This window comes from Labrus mixtus, chromosome 1, assembly GCF_963584025.1.
Source record: "Labrus mixtus chromosome 1, fLabMix1.1, whole genome shotgun sequence".
Classification (NCBI taxonomy): Eukaryota; Metazoa; Chordata; class Actinopteri; order Labriformes; family Labridae; genus Labrus; species Labrus mixtus.
In genome coordinates this window covers 9,069,840-9,082,688 of record NC_083612.1, presented here as the reverse complement: position 1 = coordinate 9,082,688, position 12,849 = coordinate 9,069,840, and the positions used below count along the sequence as shown (strand labels likewise).

The 12,849-nt window shown below is 39.5% G+C and overlaps 1 protein-coding gene across 1 annotated transcript; it reads left to right on the top strand.

The window, feature by feature from the left end:
• The first annotated feature begins 1,869 nt into the window (after positions 1 to 1,869).
• ero1a (endoplasmic reticulum oxidoreductase 1 alpha) lies at positions 1,870 to 10,894 on the top strand. The gene is made up of 15 exons (XM_061056559.1): positions 1,870 to 2,088; positions 3,302 to 3,421; positions 3,793 to 3,876; positions 4,098 to 4,139; positions 4,760 to 4,836; positions 5,446 to 5,519; positions 6,202 to 6,322; positions 6,461 to 6,522; positions 6,616 to 6,642; positions 6,840 to 6,932; positions 7,761 to 8,007; positions 8,105 to 8,174; positions 8,540 to 8,626; positions 9,103 to 9,239; positions 9,655 to 10,894. The coding sequence occupies exons 1-15, from the start codon at positions 2,017 to 2,019 to the stop codon at positions 9,713 to 9,715; spliced, it is 1,374 nt and encodes a 457-aa protein (XP_060912542.1). The 5' UTR covers positions 1,870 to 2,016; the 3' UTR covers positions 9,716 to 10,894.
• Positions 10,895 to 12,849: the final 1,955 nt, after the last annotated feature.

Here is a 12,849-nt window from a genome sequence, read left to right as displayed (position 1 = left end):
AAAACAGTAAATTTGTAGCATTTCCTATTTATTGTTATGTCAATAAATACTTTATATTTTGCAAATAAAAAATATATTGGTATATCCCTTGAATTATGTATAGCCTACTATTAGAGAGTATTGTGTTTTCATAGTTGCATCAAAAAAGTTATGTTTACATACCTTACACGATTTGTAAATTTCTGCTTTTACTTTTAAGACAGCAGCATTCCGTTTCCGGCTCAGTGTCGTCAGCTTTGACACAGGGAGGCTCGCGCTGCCCGTTTCCACATGCTAATCATTAACAGCGGAGCATTACGTCAGGGGCTTGGCAGCGCGAGGAAGCACCAAAATAGAGGGAGAGAGAAAGAGAGAAAGAGAGAGAGAGAGAGAGAGAGAGGAGGGGGCGACTGACGACGAAACTATAAGAACATCTAGGAAAACGAAACCTTTTAAGTCAACATCTTGTCAGATAAAAGTAAAGAGTAAAAGAATACAAACAAGACGAGTTAGATTCCTGATACTTATAATCCAATCCAGGCTATCAATTTCATTTATATATGTCACAACACATCTGTAGTTTGAGTTTCTAGGATCCATGAGAAATCTACTATCTATGAAGAGACAGATGATAAAGTTGTGAAGTCAAGAACTCAAGAGACTTCATAGTTGTAGAACAATGAAAGGCAAACTTAGCATATAACATCTTCACATTTCAATTGTGAGGTTATTTATGTATTTTGTAATTTAAAAGATTATAAGATTTATTTTTGGGCTTTTGTGCCTAGCGAGCAGGCCGGGCTCAAACCCGGGCTGCTCGCTTGGAGGACCACAGCCTCCGTACATGGGGTACCGCTAGGCCATCTGCACCCCTGGATCTTATTTCATATTTCACTTTCTCTGAGATTGTTAATGGTTGTTTTGTAATAAACATTTTCTATATAATATATATTTTTCCCATTGTTGTGATCCTTTGAATGTCTTGTGTGAAGCCCTTTGAATCACCTCGTTGCTGAAATGTGCTATATATAAAAAAAAACGTACCTTGTCTTATGTGCTTTCAAGAGTTCATATTTGTTTTAAATATTTTTTATAGCGTGGGAAGTTTTTATTTTAATTTTCTAAATACTTTTGACAGCACACATGAGACTTTAACTTTTGTTTCTAAGTTACTAAATTTGTTTATCAAGTATTTTTCCTAAAAAGTGTCTCATGCAGCATCACAAAATATTTCACTTCTTTGCAAAAAAAAGTTGCAAATAAAATTCTCCTTAGGCTACTTAGGTTTTAAGGCTGAGACTTGGGGAAAATTTGAATTATATTTATTTTAGCAGAAACTCCCTATACGAGGTAAAAGTAAGAGAATCGGCGTCCTTTAGCTCCCCCGTGTGGCTGCGTTGTGGTATTACAGTACAGATCATTTAAACTCAAGTAACCTTTTAACAAAAACACATTTTGATCAAATAAACAAAAAAAATAATCAGTTTGGCTATCAGCATATTTATACACTTCAATGTTTTGAAAATGAAAACAAACTCACATTAATTTTCTGTAAAAGTCAAGTTCAGAAAACATTTGTTCGTTTCAAGGTTTAAAAGTATTCACGTTGCTAGCTTGTAAATTATATTAAAGTCCTTTATAGCGTCATTAGAGGTTAGAAATAGAATAGTATCTGGACACACTGCAGGCTTCAGTCGGATTGTTTTGTTGGAGAACCGGAGAAATACTTTGACAGTTTGTAACAGAATAAAATAATATAGGCTAAACAAGGTTTCTCGGCACTATGCCACCGCCTGTTTTAAATCCCAAACATCTTTTTGACCAAAGTAAGAAGTCCGAGCATTTCATTAAAGCTGCTGATCATCTAGTCACATAATCCACGTAGCGGACAGGAGGTGAGTCAAACACCAGGAAGTATGACGTCACCTCACATCCCCGCTTCCACCAAACTTCTCCTGAAGTGAAGCGTTTTCTAAACTTACTGGCGATCTAAAGGTGGGTGTCAAACGGAGGTCCGTGGAAAGAGAAGAGGTCGTTATGAAGCTGGGGGTCTGCCTGCTCCTCCTCCTGCTCGTGTCCGGCTCTGCAGACAGCAGGTGCTTCTGTCAGGTGAGCGAAACGACGCGCACTGCAGGCGACACATCATCCTAGTTTCTAACATGTTCAGTGGGCTGCAGCGGTGAGACATCAACACATTGTGAAAATATACTACACATGAATTCAGACCCCAAACAGTCAAATTAAACGAAGTCTGAAAAGTTCTCGTTTTGCGGTAGGTTGTTCTCTGTCATTGTTTTACTATCAGGATGTTTATGGATTCATATTACTGCTGCTGTAGACATCTGAATCTGTGCTACTTTATCATACTTTATACTAGTTTAATCTTCATATTCTCTATAATCAGCATATTTTGGTGTTCCTGTGAACAGCTCTTAATAGGCAAGACAAGACGGGGCAGCGTTATTATAAAGCACATTTAAAAACAGGGCAGTACAAAATGTTTTATATGGACTAATACAAGCATTCAACATTTAAAAAAGAAAAATAAACAAAAAAAAGAAATAAAATAAAATACAGTCATGGTTGTAATTTTGTATTTATTATTTTTTTTTCTTCTTTTTTTTGTTTCTTTGTTTTGTTGTTAAATGTAGCAATTTGGCGTCCAGACATGTCAAAGTAAAAAAAGTCATTGTCAATTTTTCCATACGTGCTGGACATAAAGTGCAAGCTAAGTATAAAAAGATTTAAAAAATATATACAAAAACACAAAATATAAAGGATAAAATACAGATATACAAAATTACAAGATAATGTGCAAAGATGTGCATTCAGTAAAAACAACAACAGCAACAACACATGTGCATGGACTTGAAATTAAACATGTAAATAAATACAAGGCACCAACTTTGTGAAAAAAATAATTGTATTTGTATTTTAAAAGTCCTCTTTGTCTTTTTAAAGTGACTGATGCCTGTGTGTTGCTGATGAGTGGTTATAGAGTCTTATAAAGTGGCCATGAGAGTGTAAAAAGCTGCATCTTAATTGTGATCAAATTTAATGAAGGATACAGTGGCAAAAAAAATAGAGCTGTTTTATGGTGCAGTGATGAGTCCAAACTTTCCCCAAGTCCAACAAAATGATTGCAAAAGAGAACGAGTTATGGATGAAAGGCTCAAGAGAAGATCAGAGCTGTGAAGTTAGTGGTGAGCGTTAGAGCTGATATGAGATCATCAGTCAGTTTGACTCTCTGTTTGACTCTCTGCCAGCTGACTGTCTCTACACTGAAGACCGACCAGCTGTCTGTGTTTTCTATCTCACAAAGGTCACAGGTGACCTGGACGACTGCACCTGCGATGTGGAAACCATCGACAGCTTCAACAACGAGCTGCTTTTCCCCAAACTTCAAACTCTTCTGGAGTCTGACTATTTCAGGTTCTACAAGGTAAAGGGAACTGAAACACACACACACACACACACACACAGGTTTAGTGCTGAGGTGTTGTCAGAATGATAAATAATAATACATTTTACTGAAAGGTGCCTTTCAAAGCACTGAAGGTCACCTGACAGAGCAGAGATAAAAACAACAATACGTCGATAGAATTAACATTAAAAAGACAGATTTACAGGGTGTATAAAATCTTTGTGTGGAGGATTTATGAGACAGGGTGGACAACGATCAAGCAGAATATGACCGTCTAAAAAGATGTGTTTTGAGATGACATTTAAAAATGGAGAGAGAGTCAATATTACGAATGTCTGGTGGGAGGGAGCGGCCTGAAGACCCCCGTTGTTCTACCTGGTCATCTGCAGGTGAACCTGAACAAGCCGTGTCCGTTCTGGACGGTCAGCAGTCACTGCGGTCTGCAGGACTGTGCTGTGAAGCCCTGCAAGCCTGTGAGTCTGCATCTTCGTCTTGAATTTTACATTCTTGATTAATCCCTGAGGGACATTTGGTTTAATGATATTTAGAAACACACAGGGTCGAATCACACGCAACGTTTCCCTGTAAGTTGTCGTGGGGTAAATGGAAATAATCAAATTAAGTGCAACTACTTTGCAGCACAGTGCGACTCACGTTTATTCCCCTCAGACTGACGTAAACTGTCTGCTCACAGAACGACGTGCCAGAAGGAATCAGATCGTCCTCACTCAACAAGGTGAGTGTTTTAAGGATCACGTGTGTGTGCGCCCTGCAGTCACACAGGTCCATGAACGAAACCTCTTTGATTTCTGTTTTAATTCCTCACAGTAGAACAGTTCAATCAGGAGAGACGTCATTAAGAATGAACAATTATTTATTTAACAATTTAGAAATAAACGTGCAAAGTGTTCGAGGATTTGACTCCATCATGACGACTTCATGTACTCGGAGGGGTAATGAGGCCGACAGCAGGATGTTTTAGTTCACATTTTTTAGCCTACCTTGCTGGTCTTATGCTACTGCTCTATGTGCCTTTGAATTGTCCATCGGTGGACAAATCAAGTTTTTTGAATTTGAATTTGAATTTTAAAAACAGCAGACTGAGGAGGAAGATAGGCTCGCTAACTTTTTAAAATGTAATAAAAAGTTTGAATTGATCACAATCACAACTTTTTCAATTCAGGTGACGAAAGATGAATTCAAACTTTCTGTGGCCTTTTAACAAGTGTCCGGGCCTACCTCCTTCCTCAAAACAAAACAAAAAACAACTGCAAAATGTGTCAGTAGTGCAGAGACAACACTCTCCTGAGAGATAATGAAGATGTGATTAATGTATGTTTATGTGTGTGCGTTCAGTATCCAGCAGAATCAAATGAGCAGCGCGGTGAATGTGAGCAGGCGGGACGTCTCGGAGCTGTAGATGTCTCTTTAAGGTGAGTCCAACCATCCAGAGGAACCTACAAGACAAGAGAGCTCAGGAGCTCCCAGGACAACATGTGGTTAGTAACTTGCATAGTACATGAAGATAAACAGATAGTGACCTGCAGGAGAGGGAGAGAGAGGAGCTCAAGGCGCCAGTTCCCCCGGTAGTCTAAGCCTATAGCAGCAGAACTAGGAGCCGGTCTACATCAGCGCCAGCCCTAACTATAAGATTTATCAAAAAGGAAAGTTTTAAGTCTATTCTTAAAAGCACAGAGTGTGTCTGCCTCCTGGACCCTGACTGGTAGATGATTCTAAGGGGGAGGGGCCTGATAACCGCAGGCTCTACCTCCCATAGTATATTTTAGAAGGTAATACATTAGAGGAGGAGGAGGAGTAAAAATAGCAGTACCAAAAGGCATAAATGCTCAGATACAAGTACAAGTTGTAAGTTGTTACTACAATAATATACACAACTATGAAAAAATAAAATGATTGTAAACATTAAAGAATCAATTTCTTCTTTTTTTTTGACTCAGCTGTGAATTTAAATGTCCAGTGTGAGCGATGAGCTCTGGACGAGGGATGAGCTGACTCACAAACGTCTGTGTTTTGGTTTGTAGTGAGGAGACCAGAGAGGCTCTGCTGAACTGGAGCAAACATGATGACGAGGCGGAGCGCTTCTGTGTGCTAGAAGGTAAATAATAAACCCAGCAGCTGAGGAATTGATGCTTTTGGAAGATTTAAAAAAAATAAATAAAAAATGCATAAAAAAGTTCATCACGTGTGGAACATTTATGGTCAGATGATTGAGATCTCTACATTTAGCGGGGATCATAATTGAAACATGAAATAGGATTTTTCAAGGGGAGCACAACGCTAAATTTTGTGTTATTATAAAAAACAAACTCGAGGATAACATATATATGTAGGTCGTGTTAGGGTGTAGGGTAGCTTTTTTAAGGCAAATCAGTTATGTTTTAAAGTTTTTACTTTGGCTGTGGCTCAGTGGTAGAGTCGATCGTTGCTCAGTCCGGTGTGTCCTTGGGTAAGACACTTAACCCTGAATAACTTGAGCTTGTTATGAGCTACACTACAGATTCATTTAAGATCATTTTGTGGTTAAAAATAAAGTGTAGGTGTTATTTATTTGGCTTCAGCAGTGAAATGTTGCAAACGAAAAGATTGCAGCACTTTATTTAGTTATTAAAATATTGAACAATGTAAGCACATATTGTGCATTTTTTACTTTTCTAGTTTGATTTTCTGTATTTTTTTCAAATCCAAATATAAACAATCAAACTGTAGTTGTTTCCAATTTTGTGAAGCCTTATTTGTTTAGTGATTTAAAGCTGACTAAAGTGGGTTGATGTTTTCAGACGAGGGGTCGCCTGATTCCCAGTACGTGGACCTGCTGCTGAACCCAGAGCGCTTCACGGGCTACAGAGGACCAGAGGCGTGGAGGATCTGGAACAGCATCTACGAGGAGAACTGTTTCAAGTAAACTGGAGCAAAAAGGAACAATGAGACAGTGTTTCTTCACTCAGTCATTTTGTGTTTGTGTGAATCAGTCACTGAAAAGGATCTTTCTTTTTAAACCCCCCCCCCCCCCCCCCCCCCCCCCCCCCCCCCTCACAGACCCTTTACCATCAAGAGACCCCTGATTTCCAACTCGTTCCACAGCAGCCCTGGAAGTGAAGGTGTGATATATGAACCTTTACTTCTCAACACAGTTTACACTCTTTTTATCTGTGTCCATTAACTCAAACATTTACTTTCATTCATAATTACAGCAAAGACCTTCAACAGATGGTTGGAAGGTGAGTCAACATTTCAGCGGAAGATTCAAGGACAAACTTTAAACTGTTTTTAATGATTCTCTGTTTGTGTGTGTGTGTGTGTGTGTGTGTGTGTGTGTGTGTGTGTGTGTGTGTGTGTGTGTGTGTGTCTGTGTCTGTGTGTCTGTGTGTCTGTGTGTCTGTGTGTGTGTGTGTGTGTGTGTGTGTGTGTGTGTCAGGTCAGTGTGTGGAGAAAAGGGCTTTCTACAGGCTCATCTCTGGCCTCCATGCCAGCATCAACATACACCTGAGCGCCCGATACCTCCTGGATGGTGAGCCACACGAAACGCTCGTACAAATCTGCACTATTCAAATTCATTCAGTCACTCGTAAACGGTCAGGCTTTCTTTTAGGACAGCGATTCCCAACCTGTTTTGGCTTTCGACCTCACAAAAGTCTTGGGACTCCAGACACCCAAAAACACATCCAGCTTTGTGCTAAAACAATTACAAATTCAATCATGTGATATTTTTTTTATTGTGTTGAAATAATAAAGTTTACTAGATTACATTTAGACTATTTCAGGTACGATATCGTGGCTGGGGCAGGAAGGGAGGATTTTATTTTTCTCAATGTAAGATGTGTGCAGCCAGGTGAGCTTGTATTTACAAGGCTGGAAATAAATGCTGGACCCATGAGGCATGGATGAGAGACAGACACAGATACTGCAAGTATGGATAACGTCTTGTAGCTTAATCAAGGCAGAATGCGTCAATATATTTTTACTTTGATCTTTAATTAGACATTTCAGAGGACCCCCTTTGAATTCCATGCGACCCCATTTGGGTTGGGACCCCAAGGTTAGGGGAGCCGGTTTTAGGGAAAAGGCTTCTAATCCAATCGAATAGATTCTAATTAACTTTCTGAATGTCGGTACAAAAACGAGGAGTGCCATCTGGTTTTGGTATGAGCAGGCGACAAGGTGAGGCAGACTTGTAGCAGAAGGGTTTGGCAAGCCTGCAACACATACAGAAGGTCAGCGAGTGTAAAACAGCTCGCACCCAAAAGACGGGACACAGACACCGGAGGTAACACTCAAGTGGAAACACAGCCATCACTGTTATTCCTCAGCTGTGCAGTTATTCCCTTCTTTCCCTCAGACAGCTGGTTCCAGAAGGCGTGGGGTCACAACGTGTCAGAGTTCAGAGGGCGTTTCGATTCAGAGCTGACGGCCGGCGAGGGGCCAAAGAGGCTGCGCAACCTCTACTTCCTGTACCTGATCGAGTTGAGAGCTCTGGCCAAAGCTCTGCCGTTCTTCCAGCAGCCGTCTTTTCAGCTGTACACCGGCAGAGCTGAGGAGGACCAGAGACACAAAGAGCTGCTGCTGCACATCCTGCAGCTGGCCAGGTCGGTCCGGCGCCAAACACAAACACAAGAACCAGAAGGCCTGATGGTTCATGGTGTCACTGTCATATTCATTGTGTTACCTTTCTTCTCTCTCCAGATCTTTCCCGCTGCACTTTGATGAGACGTCTCTGTTTGCTGGAGATGAAAAGGAAGCAGCCAAACTGAAGGTCAGCAAGCCTTCAAAACTCTTTAACCTAAAAATTATAGAAATAGAAAGACAGACCCGCCGAGCAGCACATGAATGCAGCATAATATCTTAAGCACAGACTTGTTCCTGATCCTCCGCACACGATCACAAATGACAGTTTTGCAACCGCTCTCTTTCACTCCTGCTTTTCATGCTGTAGGTCTTGATTGCTGCTCAATCATCATCTGCAGTATAGAGTTGCGGCAGCTCTAATCTGCAGCAGAGGAGAGAGAGAAATAAAGAGAGCGAGATGAAACGGGAGCAAAAACCCAGACCACAATAGCACGAAACACACACATTAAAGTGCATTAAAGTAGCGTGTTTCCTGTGCTGTGTTTATGTCAGGAGGACATCAGACTGGCGTTCCTCAACATCTCCCGGATCATGGACTGTGTGGGTTGCTTCAAATGTCGACTGTGGGGGAAACTTCAGGTCAGAAACATTTCTAAAACAGTTACATTAAAGGAGCAATGTGTAAGATATCTACTGGAAGGAAACATGTTATGTTGAAGTGCTGGCTTCTCTGACAGCAATGCAGCAGCCAGTATGTCCTCCTTTTGCAATTTAGACTGCAGTACCCATTTTAAACACTAGGTGTCAGAGTTACATATTGCTCCTTTAATTCTATATCAGAGACACTTGAGTTTTCTGTACAGTGGTGGAATTTAACTAAATACATTTGATCAAGAACTTTATTTAACTATAAATATCAGGTGCTGGTTCTTAACTTAAAGTCATAGTTTGTAGCAGATACGTTTTGAAATAAAAGTACATTAAAAAAAAACGAAACAAACAAACTAGTAAATGGTGCAATGACATTATTATATGTGCTCTATATTACAACATCATTGTTATCATCTGCCTTGTTTTCCCCTCTCTCTCTCTCTCTCTCTCTCTGTCATCATCAGACTCAGGGATTAGGAACATCACTGAAGATTTTGTTTTCAGAGCGACAGATTGAAGCTCTGCCCTCGTCCAGCGACCAGCGACCCAGATTTCAGCTCAGCCGACAGGAGGTAGTCTCGCTGCTCAACAGCTTCGGACGGTAAGAGAGTCTGTCAGCATCACATCTGTAAATATCTGATCAATAATTATTTTTGATTTTCAAAGCAGCTCAGAGCACCTTCCCTGCTATGAGTTAACTCCACATACTGAGCAGACAAAGACAGGGTTGTGTTTGTCTGGAGCATTTTTACTACTTTAATATATTATAACCTAGAGCACAAATATTAACCCAAAATGCATCGTCCCCATATGAGGAAACAGGAAATGGGAAACAGGATCATTTGAGGATATAATGGAAAAACTCCAGTTTCGACTCCTTATATCCTCAAACAAAGTGGAGTTAATGGCATTCAGAATACATTTGGGGGAGGGGGGGGGGGGACTTTCTAATTAATGTTTAATTCATATTGCACATGTGTACACCCTCTCTTGACGTAGCCATTTTCTTCTTGAAGGATTTCAACGAGCATCAGAGAGCTGAAGACCTTCAGGTCGCTGCTGGCAGAGGATGGATGACGATGAGGGGAGGAGTCAGGCTTTATCAATCCACTCTTCGACTGTCAACCCCCTCAGAATCAGCGCTCAAAACGTCCCGCCTAAGTCTCCGAGTTTACAATCTACAATTCGTTTGATGCAGACGCTTTTGTCCAAAGCGACGTACATCAGACAGAGTTTAGTTAGAAGAAAGACAAAGGCTGTGTTCTTGAACTGGTTTAATGGGAAACTTTTCAACTTTTCAACCTTCTTCTTATCCTGATAATTTTGGCTCTGTTCCGCCTAGAGACTTCATTTTTGCTTTAAAATGTTCACAGACTTTTCCTCTATGTACACTTTTTAAAATACTTTTCTTGCTATCTTGTAACTCCAACTGTTTCATGAATTTTTTTTTAGCTGTTTTCACCCTTTTATAATGGGTGTGTATGTGGTGGAATGTTCAGGGTTAGAGTGGTGACATCATCGATTGAGTGGGACAAAGTTTTGAGATTTTCAAAAATCTCCCAAACAATTTGCCCTAGTGATCACAATTTTCACTCCACACACCCTCAAAATGTAGGGCCACTTGTCCTCCACCACTGATTAGTTTTTTTTTGGGTCAAACAGAGCAAGGGTTTTGACACTGTGAGCTTCAAAGCAGAAGGTGGTCCAAATGTCTCTCCTTCTGCTTGGGACTAAGTTTTTAGATCGCCGTGGTTCCCACATTTCTTTGATCCCAGACATAAAAATCACATCAGCCGTTTGTCCTGTTGCGCACAAAATCATCATTTAGCCACCAACTCTTCATTTTACCTTTCAAAATGAGCCCAATTATCAGTTATTTTGTGCGTCCATCACTATTTATATTTACAGATTACCACTTTATTTGGTCAGACCATTGAAGAAGCCGCATGATTGATGATCTTGTAGACTTTTAAAAGACGATGTCGAGGATTTACTGACATCAAGTGGCTTAAATTCTTGTCTAGAGCCTGTTTTACTAATAATACTGTAAGTATTTTATGAAGTGAAACTATAATTACCCTATTTATCATAAGTCACAAAAGTGTGCAAAGTGTTTGTGCACTATTTTTTTTAACAGGATTTAGTGAAGGAAATAAATAGTAAACACGATTCTTCATCTTAATCATGATTTGGCATATGAAATTGTTTCAGATAAATTTCATGCATTAACTGACATTAAAGTAGATCTGTTACGCCAATCCGTATTTGTATTCATACAGAAAATCTTACGATGTTGGATGTCCATACTTAACCCCGGGAAAGTTTTCAAACACAAATTACACAGCTGCTGGTATGATCCCCGGACGTGGCTTCCTGCTGCTCTGAGCGAGATGTTACGAGAACCTTTAGAGATTTGGCCAGAAACCTGACAACGTAGAGCAAAGCTGAGGACAGACAAAGGTTGAAGGAAAGGTGGCGGGAGCAATGGGAAGAAGACGGAGAAGGACGAATGTTCTACAAGATTCAAAGGAAAGTAGGAGAAGTGAGATGTGTGAAAAAAGGAATTGAAAATATGAGACAGAGCTTTCATGACTCAGATTTGGACACACTGGACTTTGGTCCCCGCTCCTGGTACAGTGTTAGTGGATGACACATAGACCCTTCTACACCAATTACTTCCAATAACATTGATATCTACTGGATGGGTGTGAGGACGAGCTTCTGTGTCTGGTAGTTGATAAACATGTCATTATTTGGGGGCGGCTGTGGCTCAGTTCATAGAGTCGGTCGTCTTTCAACTGGAAGGTCGGGGTTCGATCCCCAGCTCCTGCTTGCCCCACACCTTGGGCAAGACACTTCACTCCTTATTGCTGCATATATATGAATGGGAATAGTTAATTCTGATGCACACTTTTGGCAGCAGCTTCTACCATCAGCGTGCGAATAGATAGGTGTGATAGTCGTTGTAAAAGCAGTTTGAGTAGTCAGAAGACTTCTAATCCATTTATCACTTTACGGATACATAAACACACGGATACAGGCTAATGTGTCTACTGTGGACTAGATAAAACAATAGAACATGTTATTTTATACTGTCTGAAAAAGCATGAACAAGAACAGAGGCACATAATGGAGAATCTCAGAAAGATAAAAGTTCAATTCAACATAATGGACATACTGCAAAATGGCTCAAGAATTAGTTAGTAACAAGTTTTATTTATTTTCTTGGAAGACTTATCTGATGGTGAGGATACACTTTTGTTTTCTTCTTCTTATTATTATTATTATGTATTTGAAACGTTGTAATTCTGATCGCCACTCCATACCAGCTGATGGCGATAATGCGCCAATTCGTTGTTCAGCTTCAGTATGTCTACCCGTAAGTGTTTATTTCGTTGTAAGGAAAAATACCAGCTATTCTCTCTTCCCAATGACGACGGCACCAGGAAGCAGTGGTTTCCAGGACAACAGCCGCCGCGTTCAAACAGATCTGTCTGTGCCGTCCACTTCACCGACACCTCCTTCGTTAACAAAGGCCAGTACGACTCTGGATATGCAGTCAAGCTGTTACTCAAACCTGGGGCAGTCCCAGATTTGAAGAGCCTCCCAGAAGGCTCAGAACCACAACCTGTAAGTTTCATCATAACAGTAATGTAATGTAAAGTTGCGCACACTACAAATAACAACAACATTTCTCCACATTTAGCCCTAAAAAAAATCACTTTTTATTCACATTTAGAGAAATATTTGTGAACTTATGTCATATTTACTTTTGTGAATAAAAATGTAAGATAATTTCATTGGCAAATATAAATGTTAAATATTATATCTAAATGTTGAATGTTTTATCTAAATGTTAAATGTTATATATAAATGTTAAAAAATACATGTCCTGATTCTAAATATTTAGCTACGTTTCTAAACATTTAGTTTACATTCTAAATATTTAGCTTTGATCCTATATATTTAGCTAAGATTGTAAATATTTATAATCAAAGCTAAATATATAGAATATAAACTAAATATTTAGAAACGACTTCTAAATATTTAGAAATCAAACCTCAATATTTAGAGTCTTAGCTAAATATTTAGTTTATATTCTATATATTTAGCTTTGATTATAAATATTTACAATCTTAGCTAAATATTTAGAATCAGGACATGTATTTTTAACATTTATATGTAATATTTAACATTTAGATAAAACATTC